This window comes from Eubalaena glacialis, chromosome X (assembly GCF_028564815.1).
Source record: "Eubalaena glacialis isolate mEubGla1 chromosome X, mEubGla1.1.hap2.+ XY, whole genome shotgun sequence".
NCBI classification, from domain to species: Eukaryota; Metazoa; Chordata; class Mammalia; order Artiodactyla; family Balaenidae; genus Eubalaena; species Eubalaena glacialis.
In genome coordinates, this window is record NC_083736.1 from 109,557,957 (window position 1) to 109,582,751 (window position 24,795).

The 24,795-nt window shown below is 40.8% G+C and overlaps 1 protein-coding gene across 3 annotated transcripts; it reads right to left on the bottom strand.

The window, feature by feature from the left end:
- Positions 1 to 8,224: 8,224 nt before the first annotated feature.
- UPF3B (UPF3B regulator of nonsense mediated mRNA decay) lies at positions 8,225 to 23,860 on the bottom strand. Of its 3 annotated transcripts, XM_061178280.1 has the most exons (11): positions 23,547 to 23,860; positions 22,548 to 22,654; positions 22,267 to 22,373; positions 18,103 to 18,201; positions 16,692 to 16,802; positions 15,617 to 15,660; positions 14,967 to 15,149; positions 14,523 to 14,561; positions 12,506 to 12,666; positions 11,876 to 12,170; positions 8,225 to 9,229 (listed from the first exon to the last, which is right to left on the bottom strand). In XM_061178280.1, exons 1-11 carry the CDS (start codon positions 23,721 to 23,723, stop codon positions 9,080 to 9,082), a joined length of 1,473 nt encoding a protein of 490 aa, XP_061034263.1. In that variant the 5' UTR covers positions 23,724 to 23,860; the 3' UTR covers positions 8,225 to 9,079. The 3 variants fall into 3 exon arrangements, with proteins under 3 accessions (XP_061034263.1, XP_061034266.1, XP_061034265.1); XM_061178283.1 differs by lacking the exon at positions 16,692 to 16,802; XM_061178282.1 differs by lacking the exon at positions 14,523 to 14,561.
- Between the last annotated feature and the right edge of the window lie 935 nt (positions 23,861 to 24,795).

Here is a 24,795-nt window from a genome sequence, read left to right on the forward strand (position 1 = left end):
TTGAATGTTCTCAATAAATGGTTACATATGTGGAAAAAAAAAAAAGGTGATTGTGACATAAAGTTAGCAGGTCTTAGTCCCAGGTCTCTGCCTTGGGCAACTGGATGCTGGTGCCTTAGATCTAGAGAGGGAATACAGAAACCATAGGAAGCTTGAGCCCAATTTAGTAATTACCAGGGTTTTGTTTGTTTGCTTTTTGGCCACGCCACGTGGCTTTCAGGATCTTAGTTCCCCGACCAGGGATCAAACCCATGCCACCTGCAGTGGAAGCACGGAGTCCTAACCACTGGACCACCAGGGAATTCCTGAATAATTACCAGTTTTTAACAGCAACAGTTTAGTTACTTTAATCCCACCCAGTTTTTAGATTCAGATCCTCATCAAAATTTACATTTAATTCAAGTGAGACCTCGGGCTTCTTACCTTGGATTTTTATTATTTATTTAAGAGCCAGTATTTTCTTTTTGGTGACCAGAAGGAGCAACAGATAAGCCTTTAGTAGATGAATTACCATCGTCATTATCATCATCATCATAGCTACCATTTCCTCAGGTTTAGAGTGTGACTGACACTGTGCTAAGAGCTTATATAAATCATCCTTTTAATTCTTACAGCTTTATAGGACACTTGTTGTTCTTTCCTTCTACATTGCATGGCACCCCTTCTAAGTTTCTTTTGCTGATTCTTCCTTATCTCACTTTTTAACATTGGAGAGCCCTGCGGTTCAGATTTGGACCTCTTCTCTTTTCTGTATACACTCCCTTCCTTGGTGACTTCATCCAATATCATGGCTTTAAATGTTTTCTTGGACTTCCCTGGCAGTCCAGTGGTTAAGACTCGGCACTTCCACTGCAGGGGGCACAGGTTTGATCCCTGATCAGGGAACTAAGATCCCGCATGCCACACAGCGTGGCCAAAAAAAAAAAAAGTTTAAATACTCTCTTGGTTGACGACACCCAAATGTATGTCTCCAGCCTGGATGTCTCCTTGAACTCCTACTACCTTCAACGTCCCCACCTGGATGTCTAATAGATGTCTTTAAACTTAATGTGTCCCAAACAGAACTCCTGATATTTTCACCGTCAACTGGCTCACTCAAAAGTCCTTCCCATCTCAGCAATGTCACCTCCATTCTTCCTGTTGCTTAGGCCAAAATTTATTTTCCACTCTTCTCTTTTTTTAAAAATACTTCCTCATTTAAAAAAAATTTTTAATTTATTTTATTTATTTATTTATTTTTGGCTGTGTTGGGTCTTCGTTGCTGTGCACGGACTTTCTCTAGTTGCGGCGAGTGGGGGCCACTCTTCATTGCGGTGCGTGGGCTTCTCATTGCAGTGGCTTCTCTCATTCTGGAGCACGGGCTCTAGGCGCACGGGCTTCAGTAGTTGCGGCACGTGGGCTCAGTAGTTGTGGCTCACGGGCTCTAGAGCACAGGCTCAGTAGTTGTGGCACACGAGCTTAGTTGCTCCACGGCATGTGGGATCTTCCCGAACCAGGGTCGAACCCGTGTCCCCTGCATTGGCAGGCAGATTCTTAACCACTGCGCCACCAGGGAAGCCATCCACTCTTCTCTTTTCTCTCACATCCCATATCCAATTTGTCAGCAAATCTGGTCAGTTTGACTTTGAAATGTATGCAGTACCTCAGAATGTGACTTTATTTGGAGGTAGGGTCTTTACAGAGGTAATCAAGTTAAAATGAGGCTGGCTAGGGACTTCCCTGGTGTTCCAGTGACTAAGACTCCACGCTCCCAATGCAGGGGGTCTGGGTTCGATCCCTGGTCAGGGAACTAGATCCCACATGCCGCAACTAAGAGTTCAGTACCTCAAACAGACAAAACAGAAGAACAGGCCCCTCAGGGCAGTTGACAGCTTCACTGTTTGGCCTGGACACTTCTTGTTTGAGGAACCCCTGAAGCACTTCTGACCAGCCAAGAGGGTTCCTCAGAGTAGAGCTTCAGAATGACTGCTGAAGGCAAATGGGAGCCGTTGAAAGCTTTTGAAGGGCAAGCAGCAGCTATGTGGTTATTTTAGAAAGGTCGCTTGGGCAGCTGTGCCGAGAGCAGATGGAAGCAGAGGTAAGAGTGGAAACAAGGAGACCCACGGGGGCCACTGCTGCAGTCCCAGCACAAAGATGCGATTTTTTTGTTGTAGCTACTTCCCAGTCCCTCCCAGTCTCTCCCTTTCATTCCTTGCAGATTTAGCTCCTGGCTCACTGCCGCTCTCTCCAACACTGCTCCTGTCATGATTCCTGGTGAGTTCAGTATCCACTTGCAGCCGCTTGGCTTCCTCTCTTCCTGTGACCCCGTCCTCCGCTGCACCGCAGCCACTTGCTCCCTTGCCAGCCCTTCGACCTCGGCATGATCCCACTCTCTGCTGTCCTTGCAGCTGACTTTCTCTAGGACCCCAGCACTGACGACGATGCTCCCACCCCACCGGGACCACCCATCCATTGAACCTATGCCCTGTCCCTGTTCCTTCCGCTGCCCCTCCGTGTCTCCTTTTCCCTCCTTATTTAGCTTAAATTGTATCAGCCACTCACTCGTCCACACCCTGCCCTTTCTTGTACTTGCCTGGAGAGACCGTAACCCTAGTAAATCCAGTCCTCCACCTGCTCGACAGCCTGTGCCTCTGACAGCTGAATGAGCCTGGAGGAGACCGACTGACCTCACTTCGGGTTCACGACCACTGACTTCAAGTGGGCCCTGAAGGCTGCCCCACAGTTCTACATTTCTCCAGTGCAGCCACCCTCCCATTCTCCTAGAGCAGTGCACATTCATGTGCACATGAATCACCTGGGGATCTTGGTCGACTACAGATTCTGACAACTTCCCAGGTGACCTGCATGCTGCTGGCCTGTGATTAGCAAGGGCCTAGGCCAGGGGCTGGCAAACATTTTCTGATAGCAAATATTTTAGGCTTTGCAGGCGACATATGATGTTTATTACAACTATTCAACTCTGCTGCTGTAGGTAGATAGTACATAAACTAGTGGGTGTGACCAGGTTCCGATAAAATTTTAGTTACGGAGACTAAAATTTGAATTTCGTAGAATTCTTTTGTATCACAAAATATTATTCTTTTGATTTTTTTCCATCATTTACAAATATAAAAGCCATTCTTAGCAGGCTGTACACAAATAGGCAGTGGCCAGGCTTGGTCCACTTTTGGCCTAAATGACAGTTTTAACCCTTCTTCCTCCGTTCTCACTCTCAGTGATGCCCTTGCTTCCTAGCCACCGAGAAAACTTCAGCAATGGCAGGAGAACTTCCATAACTCACCTACCGCATCCCAGCTACCAGCACTGTACTCGAATCCTCTGCCTTCGTCCTGTTCCTACAATGGATCCTAACCCCTGTCACCTATTCAGAAACCTGCCTCTGGCAGTTCCTCCCTTTTTGTCCCTGCTTTTCCCTGGATTGTTCCCATCAACACACAAATAAATACACAGTCGTTTCTCCCATCTTAAAAACCTGATCTTTACCCCGACTCCCTTTCCAACTACTGCTGTTTTCCTTCCTTTACAACAAAACTGAAAGATTTGTCTATATTTACTATTTCCAATTACTCTCCTCATTCTTTCTTTTTTGTTTTTAAGCTATAATTCACACACCATAAACGTCACCATTTTAAAGTGTACCATTCAGTGGGTTTTAGTATGTTCACAAGGTTGTACAACCACCACCGGTATCTAATCCAGAACACTTTCATTACCCCCAAAAGACACCTGTGCCCATTAGCAGTCACTCTCCATTCCCCTTCTCCCCCCAGCCTTAGGCAACCACTAACCTACTTTCTGTTTCTATGGGTTTGAATATTCTGGACATTTCATATAAATGGAATCATACATTATGTGGCCATTTGTGTCTGGCTTCTTTCACAATTTTTCAGGGTTCCTTCATGTGGCATGTGTCAGTAATTCTTTCCTTTTTATGGCTGAATAATATTCCACTGTGTGGACATAATCATTTTGTTTATCCATTTATCAGTTGATGGACACTAGGGTTGCTTCTGTGTTTTGGGCTATAATGAATAATGCTATAAACAGTGGTGTGCAATTATGTTTGAGTACCTGTTTTCAATTATTTTGGATATATACCTAGGAGTGGAATTGCTGGGTCATATGGTAACTCTGTTTAACCTTTTGAGTAACTGCTGGGGTATTTTCCACAATGGCTACACCATTTTACATTTCCTCCAACACTGCGTGAGAGTTCACATTTTTCTCGCTAATGCTTATTATTTTCCATTAAAAAAAATTACAGCCATCCTAGTGGGTACCCATCCTTTCGGGAGCCCACTCCAATCAGGTTTTCACCTAGCACTCAAGCTGAAACTGTACTTAAGATCATCAGTGACCTCTGTGTTGCTAAATCCTAAGTTAATTTCTCAGATCTGATCTGACCTATCAACATTTGTCTTAGTTGACCTTTTCTTAGAATACTTTCTTCACTTGGCTTCCAGGACAGCACACTTGGTTTTCTTCCTATCCTTCTGCCTGCTCCTTCAGAATCTCTTTTTTCTGGTTCTTCTTTATCTCATTTCCTCCTCAACTCTTTATTCAAAAGTCATCTTCTTCCCTGGTGGTCCAGTGGCTAAGACTCCGTGCTCCCAATGCAGGGGGCCCGGGTTTGATCCCTGGTCAGGCAACTAGATCCCACATGCATGCCGCAACTAAGAGTTCACATGCCACAACTAAAGATCCCACATGCCGCAACGAAGATCCTGCACGCAGCAACTAAGACCCGATGCAGCCAAATGAATAAATATTTTAAAAAAAGTCATCTTTTCATTGAAGCCTTTCAACCCCTATCCATGAACATCACTCTCCTTTCCCCTGATTTATTTTTTCTCCTAAGCACCTGTCACTTTCTAACAATACGTATTTTGCTTGATTTATTTACTTTCTCTCTCCACTTTAATGTAAGTACCATGAAGGCAGGAATTTTATCTGTTCCGTTCACTGATGTAATTCCAGAATCTAGAACATGAATGGTACATGGTGTGTGCTCAAAAAATGGCAAATGAATAAATGACTGCATGAATGATGGCAGCTTGAACTAGGGCAATGAAGGCCTGGAGAGGAGGGAGATGAATGGCACAGGATGATTGAGTGGCCTTGGGGAGTGAGGATGGAGTCAGACATGATCCTCAGTGCTGAGTGAGTAGGTGGTTCACATCCTCTGTGAAGCAGGAGGATGGGAGGAACGTTGAGTTCAATTTGGGGCCAGGGATACTTGGGGTCATTGGGTGATGTCCGGTAGGGAGCTGCATCTGAGATCAAGGGATTGGTCAGGGCTGGAGATATGGAAGATAGCCTTAAAGTCTGGAAATATAGATAATACATCATGCATTACAGTAGCAATGAACAATCATGTATTTAACCATGCCTCCGTAGTATAAGCTTAATAAATATTTGGTGGATGAATAAATGAGCTCTGTGAGATTTCTAAGGATGGCCAATCCTATGTATTGTCGGTACATACTTTCTAAGAATTCACCAAATGTCAGCCTGTCTTTGCTACCTTGCCTTCCTTAATAAGGATATAAATGGCCATAATAAATTTTTGTCATGTAGAGGACAGCCCCAGAGACAGTAAAGAAAATTCTGGGCCACCCCCATAAAAACATGTAACATATAGAGCCTCTATATACCAACAAAAGGCCACAAAACTCCTCTAATCTTTCTCCTATGGAATTAGTTTAGATAAGGTCTGTGAATACCATAGGCAGTTAGATCTTAATTTATAATCAGAGTTAAAGTACTGCCTCAGGACTACCTTGTATATGCCTGCTGGGCAAGGGGGTGTGGTTCCTGATTTTGAAGGCATGAAAGCCTCATGAATGCCCAAGCCACTCCCTTTTCACTGCCCTGGAGGGAGTTTCTCCTGCCTACTTCCCTTAGCATCGCTTCTCTCCACCAGAGCAGCAAACTCTCCAGGGCTGTCAGCATCTGGAGGCTGGGGACCTTGTTCACAACTGTGGCCTTAGTGCCAACACATAGGAGGTGCTTGATGAATGTTCAGATATCCAGTGTCTGAGCTGTCTCCATCCTGTCTTTATTTCCAAAGAAATCAAACCTGTGTCCGAAGAAGGCAAAAATGGAATCAACTGCTTAGCAGGAGGGAGGGCCCTCCTGCAGTCTCAGCAGTTTGTCTGGTTTAGGGATTTTCTTCAGCAACACCTGGCAGCTTAGGGGCAGGAGACTCCCACCCCAGGCCATCACCACAGCCCCTCTCACATGGTGCATTGTGCCCTGGTTATTTCTGGTTGTCTCTTGACACCGCTGGCCCATGGTTCCTCAAGGACAAGGACTTGAGCCCTTGAACCCCAGGGCCTCTGCACAGTCAGTGACTAGTAAATGTTAAGTGAATACATAAGTGAATGGAAGAAATTTAAGAGGGGGTGGGGAGGGGCTTCCCTGGTGGCGCAGTGGTTAAGAATCCGCCTGCCAATGCAGGAGACACGGGTTCGAGCCCTGGTCCGGGAAGATCCCACATGCCGTGGAGCAACTAAGCCCGTGCGCTACAACTACTGAGCCTGCGCTCTAGAGCCCGCGTGCCTAGAGCCTGTGCTCTGCAATAAGGGAAGCCCCCACTTGCCACAACTAGAGAAGGCCCACATGCAGCAACAAAGATCCAACGCAGCCAAAAATTAATTAATTAATTAAAAGAAAAAAAAGGGGGTGGGGAAGTGTGGTTTAACGAGTTGGACTGGGCAGCAAGTAGAACAAGAGAGGGAGGTACTGACATGAAAACAGCTGTGAGAGGGCTGGCAACGGGCCCCAGGCTGGGTACAGAGGCAAGTGCTGCCAACTCATGACTGATGGTTCTGGGGTGATGCTTCTCCTAAGCTGCCAAGAGGTTCCCTTTTCACCTGCCTTCTCAGGAAACCTACACTAGTGGTTATCACTTCCCCTGGGTATTCATCCTTTCTCAGTTCTTTCCTTTTGGCTTCTAAACGTGCTTTAGTATTTCTCATATTAAAAAAAATCCTTCCCCAATACCCTTTATCATCGCCATTTTTTCACTGCCAAACTTCTCTGCAAAGTTGTCTATGCTGTTTCCATTCTCAGCCCAGTCTGGCTTTCATTCCTTATCATTCCAGGTCATCAATGATTTGTAAGTCACTGAATCCCATGGCCTTTTTTTAAAAAAATATTTTTTGGCTGTGCCACATGGCAGGTGGGATCTTAGTTGACAGATCAGGGATCGAACCCTTACCCCCTGCAGTGGAAGTGTGGAGTCTTAACCACTGGACCGCCAGGGAAGTCCCCCCATGGCCTTTTTTCAGGCATCACACTTGACCTTCCAGCAGCATCCAACCCTGATGGCCACTCCCCTTCTTCATTCTTATCCTTGGGTTAGGTAATATAATACCAGTCTTCTGGTTTTTCACCTACTCTCTGGCTACTCCTTTTCTGTCTTTATAGATACATTTCCTTACCTGTATAGTATCCTTAGAGTTCTTTAAGGCTGGGCCTTAGGTCTGTTTCTGTTCTTTCTCTACTCTCTCCCCCTAAGTGATTAAATCCAGGCCCATGGCTTCAATGATCACCTAAAAATAGATGAATTCCAAACCTGTATCTCTAGCCCAAATCTCTTCTCTGAGCTCCAAGACCTGTATATCCAACTGCCCCCATCTCCACTTCCCACCTGCCACTCACCCCTCACTGTCACATGGTTTCTGCCTCACCAGTTCACGCGTGCCTCAATACTGCCAAATCCAGTGAACAGTGCACATTTCTTATCTTCCTTAATCTCTCTGTGGCATGGGACACTGCTAGCCATTCTCCTCCTTGAAAATACCCCTTCCCTTATGCCAGTACTCTCTCCCAGTTGAGGACCATTCTCTTTCAGTCACCTTCGATGGCTCTTCCTCTTTACCTGCCTCTTGGGCTACTGGTTTCTAAAAGCTGAGTAAACATAAAGCAGTGACTTATAAAGTAAAGGCAAACTGACATCACATTAGAGAAGCTGGCAGCATGGAAATGAAGCAGCAGCTCAGGATGTTGTCCAGACATTTTGGTTCTTATGGAACAAGAGTGGTGAACCATGATTTGGTCTTCTTGGTGAGCAAAATATAGGCATAGTGCTAGTGAAGGTAGTAACAAATATCATTCATCCACTTTCAAAATTCCCAAAAGGTTAATTAAGTATCAAAAGTTTAATTTCTCAAAACTAACAGCTATTTTGTAAAGTTAATAAACACACTTAGCTTCGTACTTGAGTGATGTTGATATTTATTGGCATCGACTGCAAAACAAGCTAAGAATAAAAGTTGCTATTTAACAGGAACAAATATTGGTGCAGTTTCCTTCCTGGAGACGGTAGGCACTCAGCTTATGAGACCTAAGATAAAACAAAGACTGGATTGTCAAGCACCAACTAAGGGTTAAACTTTAGTAATATAAAAATTGCTAAAGGCAAAAGGAGATGTTAAAAAAGTTTTTTTTATGCTAAGCTCACGTAAGCAAACAAAAAACTAAAACTAACCCTAAAACTTTAGGACATAGGATATAGACATGACATGACTATTTAAATTTTTGCAGAAGCGAAAATCTGTTATATCCTTCACTGTACTTGTATTACAATTACATGCTTGTTGCTTCTACACTACACAAAGTCAACAGTTATCACCAACAATGACTATAACTAGATCTGAACAAGACTTCAAAGTGACTCTGCTCCACTGAAATTAAGAAAATTCAATCCTGGATTAACAAAACCTTTTGATTTTAGAGCCAGTTCCCGTATCTTCTTCTCGTGTCATACCTAATTAAGTCCTCTCTTGACATTTCCTGCCTGCAAATTGCAATGTATGTCCTCTCCCTCAGCTTTGTCGGACACTTTAAAATTAATTTGTAGGAACTGCATGAAAAATGAAATTGTACTTCCAATCGGAGCATGCAAGCGGGGTCCTGCTTTGATGCAAGACACACTCCTCTGCAGTGTACCCCACCAGCACAGCGACCCCCTTTCTCTCTCTCTATTCCTTCGCCCTGAAGGCACTTCTGGATTGCTTAATTCGTGCTCTTTGGCTGCCTAGACAGTCAGGACACCTAAGGCCATTTGGACCTGTCACTCCTCGCTTCCTTCTTTTCTATGGCTAATACCACTTTCCTGCTTTTTTTCTATGGTTGAATCTCCAGACTTGGTGCTGTCATCATGGGGACAGAGTCGATTTCGGCTTCGAGCTCCTGGTTGGTAAAGCTGCATTGCTGGGCGATCCTAAAGTAAAATGAAATGTTAATGTTACAACATTGCTACTAAGCATTTACAGGGGATTTTCAGAGTCATAAGTTATATATTGATATATACCAAAAAGAACCCACACAAGACCAAAAATGTGAGGGCACAGTACATGACAGTAAGTGTCGATGGTTAATTGGCTTCAAACTGCCCGCTTCCTTTCCCCTATCTACAAAGAAAAACAACCGTTTCACTTTTTAAGCAGCAGTTAAAAATAAGTATTATTTTATAGGCCTAGAGTAAATTTTTGATAAGGCTACTGCCTAATTTTCTTAACCATCTCAAGATGAACTGAATCAGCTTGAATAGTTTTTCCTTAGAAACCATGGCCACTGGCTATCTCTCTTCCCCATCAGTAAATTGACTTTAAAATGCACCACCACCTGAGAAAATTTTAGGAGTAAAAACAACAATAATAAAGAATGCAAAGTCTTAAATGAAGACCTCCCTGAAGTTATGAGCTCAGACCCCTGTAACTTAGCACAAATATGACTGTCTGTTAATTCAGGTTTAACAAGGTAACAGCCTAGCTTGAGACTCTCTAGGTGGCACTTTAGATCTCAGGTTCCTAAATAATCCTCAATAAAGTCACCAGGTACCCCTCAGTTCAAGTAATGTGTTTGGTTATGACAATATGACCCTGGAAAACTTAAATGTATAGGCCTTTTTTCAAATTCAATAAAACACGACATGAGCCTTCCTTGCCCTTTCTCTCTGACATATGAAAGTTAGCCTTAAAGCATTATTCCCAAGTGAATAATTCCAGCAAAATATTTCACTATTTTAACAAGATGAAACGTTAAAACAAATGACACTGCTGCGTAGCATGTAAAGAAACAGATGATGGGGCTCCTACTGTGCAAAGATGGGACAATTTAACCATCAACAAGGACAATAACTGATAGTAACAAGTCGGAGTACACCAAATATTTCTAAATCCACAAGTTCTTAAAGACTAAACAGAACAAAGCTCATGGATAGCCCCTACAAGTTGCTAGGACACCAACTCATTACTCTGAACACTGTAAATAAAGGGAAAGGATCAAGTGTTTTTCTTGCCTTTCCCCCACCTTATGAAATAACGCATCTAAACAAAATTATTAGGAGAAAGGCTGATAAAAAATTTTATAATATATGGATCAGGCTTACAATACCTGAACTAATTGATCAGTTGTTTTTCCAACTTTTTATCTTAAAAAATTTTAAATCTATAGAAATGTTGCCAAACTTGTACAACAAATACCTAATACCCTTCTCCTAGATTCATGATGGTTAACATTTTGTCACATGTGCCTTTTCCGACTCTAGTGTGTGCAGGCATACACGTATATAGACACATTATATTTTTGCAGAACCATTTGAGCGTTAAGTGCAGACATCATGACCCTTCATTGCTAAATATTTCAGCTTGTGTATCTTAAGAGCAAGGACATCCTATCACATAACCATAATATGATTACTACTGATCAATCTTATCATCACAATAAAAGGACACCCAGACATTGTATGCTTCCTGATATGATGCAGTAGGAACTGCACAACACCACCTATCAAGTATTCTTGCCAATATATTCAGGCCTCTAGATGAGAGGCCACCTGTTTTTGTGAATAAAATTTGACTGGCACACAGCCAGGCTTATTCTTTTACATGTTGTCTATGCCTACTTTCCTACAAAGCTTACTGGTTGTGACAGAGACCACATGGCCCACAAAGCCTGAAATATTTACCATCTGGCCCTTGACAGAAAAAATTTGCTGACCCTGCTCTAGATATGACTACTGGTTTTCAAGGAAACATAGAAGGTAGAGGAACATGTTAAATGATACCACAGGGATGTAATTAGCCAATCTGGACTGTTAGAAGCTCTGCAGGGCAAACTGGATTCTGCAACAAATAAATGGTAGGAAAACAAGAGGAGGAGGAATTGTTTAGATTAAAAGAGACTTAAGGGAACATTTCAAGCAAATACAATTTGTGGACCTTGTTTAGAGCCTACAAAAAAGATGTTAATGAGACAATTGGGAAAATCTGAACACTGAGTAGGTAGGATGCTAAGGAGTTATTGTCAGTTTTGGTTTTTTTTCTGGTGTGAAGATGCTACTAGGGTTATTTTATTAAGAAAAAGAGTCTTCGGGACTTCCCTGGCAGTCCAGTGGTTAAAACTCCGCACTTCCACTGCAGGGGGTACGGGTTCGCTCTCTGGCTGGGGAACTAAGATCCCGCATGGTGCCTCGGGGCGTGGCCAAAAAAACAAAGTCTTTACTCTTAATATTGACGTATTTAAAGAAGAAATTATCTGTCTAGGATTTGCTTGAAAATAATCCAGTAGGAGTAAGATAGGCTAGAGTAGAAAGAAGATTGGCCATGAGGTGATAATTGCTGAAGCTGGGTGATGGGTACATCACATTATTCCTCCGTTCTCTCTACTTCTGTGTGTGTTTGAAATACATACACAATCTTATTAACAATAAGTTAATAAAAGGACCCCACCAAGACTGAAAAGGTGCAGATAGTTAAAGTTCCCCTAAAATTCTATAATGAACAACGAGCTAGCCCTTTCCTTTATACGTGCAGGAAAAGAAAAAAAAAATCCTCATGAAAATAAGTTTAACGAAAAGCAGCACCTTGTTTCTTATGCGATCTCTCTTAACCACTTCCTCTTTCTTTTCAGTTTTTTCTGAGCTGCCTACTGGTTCTGTACTTTCAGGCTTCTTTCCTTTATCCCGAAGGGCTTCTTTCTCTTTTTTCATTTCTTCTTCCTTTCTTTTAAAAGCCTTCTCTTTCTCATAGCGCTCCTTCTGCCTGCGGCGCTCTTCCTCCTGCCGCTTCAGCCTCTCTCTTTCCCGCAGTATGCGCTCTTGGTCTCGTTCATAATCCCGCTCCCTCTCCCTGTATTCTCTGCCACTCTCATCTTCAGGTCTGCATGAAAAACAAATCTGAGAATGCACCCTCAAAGCTCTTCTAATCACAAATGCAGGAACATTCTGATCCTGACTTTGCCACTACAATGAGGTTGAACTTTTGGAGCAGAATTTTAAAAAAAATACTAGTATTTTGAAAAACAATTTAAAAAAACCCCCAAAGTCATTCACCCAGATTAAGATACTAAAATATATGAAACCTGTCCTCCTCATCCCCCTACACCTCATAAAACCAAGTATCTTGATTCAGGTACAAGTCCAGAAAGTAGCAGTAAAACTAGCACCTAGAAACATATCGAAAACAAATGTACCAAAGAGCCCTCGACTACCGACCTCTTAGGCTTTTCATCTTTAAATTCACCATCAGAACGTTTGGGCAATGGACAACTCTGCCCACTGGCTCTTTCATCACTCAGATTCTCTTTGTCCAATTTCTTGGCCTTTTCTCTTTTGTCCAATTCTTTTTCATCGCCTTTTTCTGGCTTCTTGAGCAGCTTTAAAGAGAACAAATTTAAGTTTATTTTGAAGGGTGGGACATTGTCTTCTGATTCTACCAAAGAAAATAATATACTAAATATTTTCAGTTTAGGCTATAGAAGGCCCCCGTCTCTGCAGGTACTCGTAAACTTTCAGGTGAACAACTAGTGCACGAGAGCAGTAATTTGCTAAAAGGACGCTATTAATGTGAAAGTGTTATCCACTCAAATGAAGTGGTTTAATCACTTTGTGGCAATAGGATCAAGACTCCTTTGGCTTAAATGGGTCAACCTTTAAGTAGACCAACGTACACTTTCAAGTATGCCTTCTGCAGCCCAGCATGTTGGCATAACTTGATAGGAAAATATGGTATGAATTTAAAATGCTAAGCAGATCATTACTGTTGGACTATTTTTACGTAGTAATTACAATGACAAATACCTTGGTCACCAAAGGAGAGATCCATTGCAGGAATAATTTTGCCTTGAGTCTGAGAGTAGTTACATACTTATGATGGTACAATCATATTATCATTAGAGATGAAAAGCAAAAATTATTTGGCATTTGATTTAAAAATCCAAATACCTCATACAATGGAACTGTGAAGTTCCATCTCTACTGAATAGGAATTCTGCTCAATGTCATATATATGACAGAATGCAATTCTAAAATAAAAGTGGTTTATAAAGTCCAAATTGCTAACAAAAATTTCTTTCTCATGCCACTGCTATAAATCTCTATAGAATACCCCCAAGTGTTGGATATTCAGAGAGATTTTTAGGCAAAATAGAAGAATTTCAAGTCTCAGAGTGAAGGCATCATAGAAAGTTTCATCTCAGGGTGAAGGCATCATACAAGCCACCAAGCAAAAGGCGAAGCACCACAAGACTTAAGCATGAAGTATTTCAGCACACAGACAGCCACTGCAAATGGTGAGTCCAAACTGGACACTAAGAAGGCACCAGTGTAAAGTGAGGATACCATGTGCAGGTTTCATTGGAAGTGTTCTTATTTCTCTAATGAACATCTTTGTTAGAAGCCAAGATGTTCATTACTCTAATAAGAACATTAACAGATATCTCTAGCATGGCTGGCTCTACCTTCTGCCTTGCTGACAGTTAGAAATAGCAAGTCAAGTCACTTGTGGCATGGCGGACAGAGAAATCGCTAGAAGGAATTAAGATGGGAACCTCCCCACACTGCCGCCAAGCCCCTTATCACCAATAATGAGTCCTGGAGAGCCTAGGGGAACCCTAGCCACATGAACAGCTGAATTTTGAGGAGGTAAAAGGAGACCCTGCCATCATCTCTGTGAGATTTTCTCTGACTTTCTCTGAAGTACTATGTACGAGTACTTCCCCAGGAAGTTCGCTGAAGCAAGGGCTGCCAAGCCATGCCCTCAGAAGGGAAGTAGCAAGGCTGGGATCTTTCTATAGGTTTTCCTCTTCCTACATGCAATATATTAATCAGAATCTGCTGCTCACAGATTCCCAGGTAGATGCAAGAAGGTAACATGGGGAATCCTGTGAGAGGGGAAAGGACGTAATGCAGGGGGTATATCCCTAGTACTCCCACAAGGCAGCCAGTTATGAGAGGCATATAAAAAGAAGAGAAGAGAAAGAGCTCTTTAGGCATGGTTGTCCTCTAGCTGTATATTGTTGAAGCTCCTGGGTACACAGCAGAGCATCAGCAAGTCATCTGAGCTTCCTTCTAAAGTAGGAATTTAAAATGGCTCAGCTTTTAAGAAGACTTAGGTCAGTCTGAAGGGGTTTTCTACAGGTAACACTACCACCACCACCAAAAGGACTTATTAACTAAGACCTGTGTGTGTGACATGATACTAGGTGCTCTGTATCATGTACTTGGTCCTTACATTTTTCTGATTCACAGCTTGTAACAGAAACCTGTGTACCTGAGGACAGTGGAAAACAAACAGATGAGGCAACTTCATGTATCAAAAATGAAGGAAAAGCTGAATATAACCCGTAATTCATGCCAGCCAGCCCTAAGCCCTTATTTATGAAGAACTGAGAAAATAATAATCCAAAATTGAACATTTTCAATTATTAAAAATAACACAGATCTGCACTGAATACCATGTAAACTACTTAATCTTTTAAATTATTTTAAATTAAAAGAATAATACTATTACTATTATAGGAAAGACTTCTGTTGATTCACTCCCCCCCCCCAAAAAAGACAAAAACAAAACCAAAAAAACTGTTTACACCAACACAAGATGCATGCATATTTGAAGAAGTAGATACAGTACATGCAATTTTCAGCAACATGCAGTCAGTTTAAGTTATTTTCATACCTTAATCTTTGGTTCATCCTTTAATTTGTCCCTTTCTGGAACTCTGTCTATCTTCTTTAGCTTTTCTATATCTTTCCTTTTTCGTTTCTCTTCTTCTTTCCATTTCCTCCTCTCTTCTTCTCTTTGTCTTTTTCTTTCTATTTCTCGCCTCCTTCTTTCTTCTCTCTTTTCTTCTCTCATCCTCTAGAAAGAAACATCAACACAAACCTTCAAACAAGATAACTGCCACCAAAAACTTAGTCTTGAAGGTATGGTGGGCACCCACTTAACTGTATCATCTTTCCTTCCCATTTTCTATCTCCTTAACCCCCTCCCCACCCCATTCAAAATATGAGAGAGAATAAAGACCAGGGCCTGCTAATATCAGAGTCTCCCACTGCTGCCTTACTACATTATCCAGAGGCTTTTAGGAAATCAAGAGAGTGTCTCTGGAGCAAGCTAAGGACTCCCTGGTTTTGCAGAGTGAATCTTTGGTCCAACAACCAGAGTGAAGGAGAGGGCCAGAGAGTGAGGCCAATGAGCCAAATCTTTAAAGAATAATGGCAGAAAAAGCAGCTATCTCTCCTATAGGATCCCAATGCTCTTATACTCACAGAATGCAAACCAATGAAATAGAAGTATTGAGAGAACTATAAAAACAAAAGGTTTACCTGCTTGTTTTTCAGGAAGCTCAAAAGTGGGGTTGTCTTTTTAGCTACATAAATGTAAACAGATTATTAATAATACTTAATCAACCCCTAGAAAGGATTCCGTTTTCTGACATTCCCTGCCAACCACCCAAGGTGGGAAAACTACACCCCTTAAACAGTAAGTTCACAACTATATTATTGGAAAGAAGTTTTACAGTATTCTATTTCGATTCTGAAGGTTTAAAATAATTTTTTAAAAGTTAAGAAATTCAAATTAAAACAATGAAACAATTATTAAAAAGAGCAATTCCCAGTCAGTGAGAATAAAGTGCAAAGGACATTCTCTTGTTTTATAGATGGGAGTATAAATTTGCTCAACCAGGAAGAAACTGGGGTAAGGGGCTAAAAATATCTAATACTTTTGACCCCGTAATTCCACTTCTGGGAATTTATTCTATGGAAAGTATCGGAGATGGGCTTATACTATGCATCCATTAGTAAAAACCAAGTTTTAGAAGAATATTTAATTCATTCTTCAATATTCTGAACAATGCTATCTAACCTTGTAGCTAGCTTTTTGAAAAGCATACTTCCTTCCTAGGATAAATTCCTAGGAGTGGAAATCCTGGGTCAGAGGCTATGCTTGTTTAGAGCTGATATAGTAGTGACAACTTACTACTAAAACCAACATCCAAGCGAGAATTTCTCAAGTGGTTTTCAATTTTGCAGTAACTAACTTCATTTTTTGACATTTTCAGGTCAAAATTTTTTTTAGGAATATGAGCTTATTACTAGAAAACACCAATTGATCTTCAAAGGCTTACCAACATCTTAAGGTCCCATATGAGTCTTCAAACTTTTTATACTTCTGTTACATTTGTGTGGCACTAAATAAGTCAGAATTTTTCCCATCTTATCAATGCATTCTCATAATCCTGTGAGGCAGGTATTATCTGCACTTTATAGTAGAACAAACAGAGTCTTAAAGAAGTCAGTGCTTTTCCCATGGTCAAACAGCTAGCAAGTGACAGAACTGGGAGTCTGACAGGTCTTCTGATGAAAAAGCTGTTACCCTTAATTCCTTTTGCCCACTTACCTATTAATTCTCTATTTTTTGCTTCTATTTCCTCTAGCAGTGTCTCTGGAGTAGATGTCATTTTCTCATTATCTGCAGCATAACTTTCCAAAAATTTTCTATATTCTGGATCTAAATAATTATTTAAGTAAATAGAAAATATAGCAGACTTTAAACAAAATAGGAAATATTATCTATGGGAGAACTGCAAGCTATACTTATGGGACCTTCAGAGACTATCATGTATAGCATGTAAGCAGTTTCTGCATCAGTACACCTTTAATTAAACTCAGCATATGAAAATCGGGTGTTCTAAACAGATAAATGAGGGCAGATGTCCTAGATGTGGCACTAGAGGTGATGGTAACTTCTGGAATTCTTTCCTAGATGCCTCCGACATCAGAAAGGGTAACACATCTGAGTCATTACGTTGTATCTGGAGCATGTACTGTGGAGCATGTCACTTGATCTAGTCTTCACGGTCTGAATCTATGATACAATCAATAAGCAGCTGTGTGTTGAGTCTTTTCTGTGTTTTCCTTATAAAATACCCATTATAGTAATAAATAATGGAAACCAACCTAGTTGATTCTAAAATGCCAATCTGATATAAAATATTGCAGCTAAGTCCTTAGCCAACACAACCACATTACAGAGATCTCAAAATCTGGATCCAGTTTACCGTAAATGGCAATTATTTCAGTTTTTTAGTTCCAGTATTTCAGTTCAATGTAATTACTATGTGTGCAGTTAACTGCATATTCAAAGCCTAGAAAACAGGACTGGCCACTACAGATACTTTATATTAAGTTACTCAAGTATAGAAATTTTTCCATCACAGCTCTCAATGATAACTCTTCCTCTTTATAAAAATGGAAACCAAAAGTCAAATAAATAATCATAAAAATGGTAAGAGGCCTCAAGGAGTTGTAATTTGAAACATCTGATTTTTTCCCATTGTCTTCTAATGAATATACCTAAGGTGATTTACTACTCAACAGTCAAAATATATTGCTTAATGGTGAAGGGATGAAAAGCCATTAGCCAAAGAGAATGAAAACTAGAGGAAACCCACCTCCATTCTAACAAGCAAAGCTTTCATCAGTGAATTACATTTCTCATGAACTTTATTTCCTATGTTTTCTTAATTTAAAAGATTGGAGTCCACTTAATTCCCACAAAGGTAATATTTTTTAAAAACCCATGGCCCTACTATATATACAACACAGGGAACTCTACTCAATAGTCTGTAATAACCCATATGGGAAAAGAACCTGAAAAAGAATGAATATATGTACATGTATAACAGAATCACTTTGCTGTACACCTGAAACTAACACAACATTGTAAATCAACTATATTCCAATATAAAATAAAAATTAAATTAAAAAAAACATGGCATTAGCATTACATAACTAGAGCTATACTGTACCATCATCGATAGTCCCAACTTTAGTATCTCTTTTCTTAGTCTTCTTTTTTGCAGCTTTTTGAAAAGGTGCAAATTCTACTATGGCAGGATATTCCTGACCTGTTTAGAAAAAATAGCATACTTGTTGTAAGAAAGAAAATGTCAAAAGTGGATACAAGAGACTCAACCCACCACTCTCTAGGCCTCCTTTGATGACAGTGGTCTGAATAGGTCTCCTAACAGGCATAAATCACATTGGCACAACTAAAATCAACATGTTACCAAAGGAGCCCCCAGTTCGTACTGATAACTTAGTGAAAAGATATGGGAGGGAATTAAAATACTCATTTAAATTCAACTTCTAAAGTGTGATATTGTGATATGTGGGGGAAAAAAATCTACAAACTAATTTTCATTTAAAAAATACATCAGAGGGAATTCCCTGGCAGTCCAGTGGTTAGTACTAGGCACTTTCATTGCAGGGGCCTAGGTTCAATCCCTAGTGGGGGAACTAAGATCCTGCAAGCCATGCAGCATGGCCAAAACAAACAAACAAACAAACAAAAAAACCAGATCACAATACTGATTATACAGGGGTATAAATATGTCAAAAGTCACCAAATGCACACATAAAATGGATGCATTTTAATATGTAAATTATACCTTAATAAAATTGATGTTTTATAAGTGCAAAAATATACATCAGAAATCTCTAGAACAGGTAAAGCTATAGAGATAGAAAGTAGGTTAGTGCTTGTCTGCAGATGAGGAGTAACAGCTAATGGGTACAAGGTTTCTCTTTAGAGAAACGTGTTCTAAAATTAGATTGTGGCGACAGCTGCACAACTCTGTGAATATACTAAAAAACACTGAACTGTACACTTTAAAAGGGTGAATTTTATGGCATATGCATTATATCTCAGTAAAGCTGTTATTAAAAAATACACCAGGAGACACCAAAAGCACAGGCAACAGAAGTGAAAAATAGATAAACTGTGCTACATCAAAATTAAGAACTTCTGGGGCTTCCCTGGTGGCGCAGTGGTTGGGAATCCGCCTGCCAATGCAGGGGACACGGGTTCGAGCCCTGGTCCGGGAAGATCCCACATGCCGTGGAGCAACTAAGCCTGTGCGCCACAACTCCTGAGCCTGTGCTCTAGAGCCCGCGAGCCACAACTACTGAGCCCGCGTGCCACAACTACTGAAGCCCGTGCGCCTAGAGCCCATGCTCCGCAACAAGAGAAGCCACCGCAATGAGAAGCCCGCGCACCACAACGAAGAGCAGCTCCACTCGCCACAACTAGAGAAAGCCTGTGCACAGCAACAAAGACCCAACGCAGCCCAAAATAAAAATAAATAAAATAAATAAATTAAAAAAAATTTAAGAACTTCTGTGCATCTAGGGACATAATCAACAGAGAGAAAAGGAAGGCTACAGAATTGGAGAAAATATTTGCAAATCATATATCTGATAAGGGGTCAATATACAGAATATGTAAAGAACTCTGACAACTCAACAAAAAAAACCCCAAATAATCTGATTAAAAAATGTTCAAAGGACTCGAATAGACATTTCTCCAGAGATGGTATACAAATGGCCAATAAGCAAATGAAAAGATGCTATGTGCTCAAGCATATGAAAAGATTAAACTATTACCTCACTAATCATTAGGGAAATGCCAATCAAAACCACAATGAAATATCATCTTATACCTGTCAGAATGATTACTATTAAAGGGGGAAAAAAAACAGAAAATAGCAAGTGTTGGCAAGGACATGGAGAAATTAGAACCTTCATGCATTGCTGGTGGGAATATAAAATGGTGCAGCCACTATGGAAAACAGTATGGTGGTTCCTCAAAAAAATTAAAAATAGAATTACCATATGACCCCGCAATTCCACTTTTGGGTATGTATTCAAAAGAAGTGAAAGCAGAGACTTGAACAGATGTTTGTACATTCATAGCAGCATTATTCACAATAGCCAAATGTCCCTCAACAGATGAATGGATAAAGAAAATGAAGTATATACATACAATGGAAAAGGAGATTCTGACACATGCTACAACATGGATCAACCTTGAGGACATTATGCTAAGTGAAATAAGCTAGTCACTAAAAGTCAAATACTATGATCCCACTTATATGAGGTACCTAGAATAGTCAACTTCATAGACAGAAGGGTGGTTCATAGAGGTAGAATGTAGTTGCAAGAGGCTGGGGGAGGGAGAAATGGGGAGTTGTTTAACAGGTAGAGTTTCAGTCTTACAAGAAGAAGTTCTAGAGATTGGTTGCAGAACAATGTGAATGTACTCAACACTACTGAACTGCACATTTAAAAATGGTTAAGATGGTAAATTTTATTTGTGCATTTTACCACAATTTTTAATAATGCAAAAAAACAAAAAAAGCAATGAGGTAATGATACATACTATAAGATGGATGAACCTTGAAAACATACTAAGTAAAAGAGGCAGTCACAAAAGGCCACATATTGTATGATTCAGTTCATATGAAATGTCCAGAATAAGGAAATCCATAGTTAGTAGATCAGTGGTTGCCAGGGTCTAGGGGGAGAGGATAATGGGAGATGACTGCTAATGAATACAGGATTCTTTTTGAAGTGATAAAAACATTCTGGAATTACATAGTGGTAATGGTTACAAAACTTGTGAATATACTAAAAACCATTGAATTTTATGGTATGTGAGTTATATCTCAATTAAAAAAAAAAACCCAAGTGACTACTGGAAAAATACACCAGATCCCTGCTATAGAATAATGTCATACAAGGTATAAAATTCCATCCTTAGATCTTTGGCATGTAAACATAAGCCAGGATAAATTACTATAATTGACCATTAGGCATCACAAAGCAGTCACACAGGAAACAAGATTTTAGAAATCCTAGTGAATGCAGAATCATATTACCTTAATAATTGATATATTTGAGAAGGAACAGATAAACCAGACTGAAACAGAAGGAAATTGTGGAAGACAGGCTGAAAAAAACAGAAGTGAGGCCAAACTATGGAAGATGCTGACTACCAGACTAAGGAATTTGGACTTTTTTTCACAACTGCTATCTTAAGTCACTATTTTCAAAAAGATTAATTTCATGGCAATATAAGATTAAATTATACAGAAAGTGGAAAAAATGGAAAATCCTATAAGGTTAGAGACTGGTTGTCTAAGCATTAGGTGATGAGGATATAAAGTGTGAAAGTATTACTAAGTCTAGATGAACAAGATATTAAAAAGCAATAAATTGACAAAATCCATCACTTGTTTAAATGTAAGGGATAAAAAAGAAAGGAAAAAAGTTAAACACAACTCAGATTTCCAGGAAATCACTGCTATCTACTGGAATAAACTTGGAGTGGAGAAGTAGCTGGTTTGAGGGGATTAATAAAAGCTGGACAAACACAGTAGCAATCCTTCAACTTTTACTGGCATATTCCCTGACAAAGATTTCCTTTTTACCAACTTTGAACTAATACTGAAAAAACATAACCTAACAAAAAGACACATCATTCACCTATGATTGCAAAGCCAAAAGAAAAGTGGCAAATGGAAGCTTGGACATTCTCTGGCTAAATGTTGCAAGCAGCAGATAATAAAATGAGAGTTAAGGCAGAAGTTTTTCTTCCCTATAAACTCCTGGATACAAAGTGGGAAATCATCAAGTTCAATGTTTTAATTATATACAACTTAGAATGTTAAACAGTACTCCAACTGGCAACTATTGACATAAAGAATCTGACTTAAATAAGTGTTGGTCCTTGAAGCAAGAGGAGAAGTAAATATTTAAAATTTGTCATACAAGTTTAAAGAGTCATTTATCAGTATCACTGTTGAAACTAGTAAATACTCAAAACAACAGATCATCTAATACCGGGCAAAAGAACAGTCACAGGAGGAGAAAACTGTGGCAATTTCATTCAGTTGATCAAACTACAGAAATAATAGGTTAATACAAATACCTGAGGACTGTAAAAAGTCATATTATCTATTTATAAGGCTGTCATAAGCTTATCAAATGTGTAAAACTCTTTAAATGTTGCTCATCTTATCACCCAGGATTTTAGAAACGCCATGAAGGCATCGAGAAAACACTGTGAGACACACATTGTCTTAAACATACAAATGACAAAGAAACCACCCCCCTCAGTTAAAAGGACTTACCTTTATTGTCAAGGAATACATAACCATCGAAACGATCCCTGAACAAAATAATGTCCTCCTGGTTTTTAAAGTTGATGTATGCTCTGGCATACATATGAGGATACAGGCTGCAGGGAGGAAAGCAATTATGTCAATGTGCTTGCAGGTGTCTGACTGAATTACAAGTATGCATATATTAAAAAGATAGGCTCAAAAATCAAATGGAAAACATTAGTAGGATAAAAAAGAATGGAAGAAACCTTTTTCATTTACCCCGTCCCTCTTTTATTTATTTATTTTACCTAGTATCATTAGAAAAAAACTCAAAATAATCATGCTCAGGCATAGGCTGAAGATGTTCCTGAAGCTGCTCCTTGGTCAAAGTGGGCGGTAATCTCCGTATTACCACCTTAAGAAATGAATAAGGAAAATAAAATTAGTACAAATCAATTTTCTGTCATACCTGAATCACTGTCCCTGAAGAAAGTTGGCCTTTAAACGATGAGATCACTTATAAAAACCCAAGAGAATGTTCAGAAAGCTCAGAATGATTAGTCAAACATAATAGTAACGTAGTTTAAAAAAAAACCACAACTCTCAGAAAAGAGAACTGCCTGGAGCAAGGAAAATCTCAGGTTCTGTTAACCCGAAGCCCCACAGTTTACTAGGTTTTCGCCTCATTTTCTATCACCCATTTTCAGTAGTGGTAAGAAATTAGTAAACCAACCCTGGTCTTTTGTGGGTGCCATGAATTCTTGATTTATTAATATTTCCCTACCACATCCAACACATCCTAAAATAAAATCCTTACTCAATCAGCATAAAGAATTCAAAATTCTAAGGAATACCACAAATTCCCTCATTGCTCCCCAAATAAGGATGCACCCGATCTGGCCCCCAGACCATAATATCCCCCACCCACCCACTCCCTCAACGAGCCTCTATTAATATTCCTATCACAAACTACTCCCACCCGTGATGGCCTCTTCACTATTCAATAATTCCCCTCCAATTCCTCATTCTTTTCACTATCGCTACCCCTCCCATTATAATCTCACAGCTCTGACCTAAACCCTTCTTGTCTGGGAATCCCCCCGCCCTCCCTCACTCCCATCCCGGGGCTCGGCGGGGAGGGGCTCCCCCATTTCTGGCGAGTGGATGAGACAGGGTGATGCGATTTTCACTCAAGTGAAGAAACAGAGGAAGAGACTGGGAGAGGAAGAGGGCAGCCCCTTCCCAACCATCCTCCACGGGTGTTGGAACCGTCCCGCCCCCTCCTGGGCCGACAGCCGGCCAGACACCTTGCTCAACGCCTCTTTCTTCTCCTTGTTCCGATCCTGCTTATCTTCCCCTTTGATGCTGTCCCCCGAAGCCCCACAGACGCTGCCTGTGGCCCCCGGGGGAGTCAAGAGGGTTACTCGCTTCTCCTTAGGCCTATGCTCCTTCTCCTCCTTCATGGCCACGGTTTCGCTCCTCATCGCGGTAGCTCGGCCTAAACGCCACTACGCCGGCACCTAAAGACTCCCGGCCCTCTCCGGACAGAGCTCCGCCCCCAACAGACGCCCCTAGTGATAACCGAAGCCCTGCTTTCCGTTGGGCCCTGCCAGGATCTCGCGAGACTTCAGGACGTCCGGCTTCTTTCAGTGGAAAGGTTGTAACACCTGCTCTTAGCTTCCCGCCCGCGGAATCCCCGCACCGCCCAATCCCCTTGCGACCCAGACTCCCTCGGGGCACGTCATTAGCAACTCCGCCATCTTGGCTGGGACGAGTATTTCACGGACTACAAATCCCGGCATACAAAGCACTTACTCGGGCTTCCCTGGTGGCGCAGTGGTTAAGAATCTGCCTGCCAATACAGGGTACACAGATTCGAGCCCTGGTCCGGGAAGATCCCACATACCGCGGAGCAACTAAGCCCGTGTGCCACAACTACTTAGCCTGCGCTCTAGAGCCCACGAGCCTACTGAGCCCACGCGCCACAACTACTGAAGCCCGCGCACCTAGAGCTCGTGCTCCGCAACAAGACAGGCCACCGCAATGAAAAGCCCGCGCATCGCAAGGAAGAGCAGCCCCCGCTCGCTGCCAACTAGAGAAAGCCCGCGGGCAGCAACGAAGACCCAACGCAGCCAAAAATAAATAAATAAATAAATAAAAAAGCATTTACTCGCTTCTGGCCGGGAGATCTGGAGTCGTAGGTGTTTCAGGGTTCCTATTTGTAAGTAAATGGAATCCTTAATCTTGAAAGTGTAGTGTTTTTCAGATCTAAAGATACTTTCTGTGGGCTTTGTTTTCCTCAGATAAACCCGATGTTATCCAAAGTTTACCTCACTAGGGGAACGACTTGTATTTTCTATCATTGGTTGTGAAGTGTCCTTTCAGAGGCTTTAGAGTTTTTTTCCCTTATATTGATTAGGATTCAGACACTTAATAAACACGCACAGAACACTGACATTAAAGGATCATTATAACCAAAATGTATGAGATTTGTTTTCATCACCGTTTTTTTTTTTTAATTAATTTATTTATTTTTGGCTGTGTTGGGTCTTCGTT

Coding starts and splice junctions, on each gene's coding strand:
- UPF3B (XM_061178280.1), bottom strand. CDS start 23,723: ATGAGGAGCGAAACCGTGGCCATGAAGGAGGAGAAGGAGCATAGGCCT. Junction 22,374..22,547: donor TTTTTTTCTAATGATACTAG/GTAAAATAAATA, acceptor TCCTCCCTGCAG/CCTGTATCCTCATATGTATG. Junction 15,150..15,616: donor GCTTCCTGAAAAACAAGCAG/GTAAACCTTTTG, acceptor GTTTCTTTCTAG/AGGATGAGAGAAGAAAAGAG.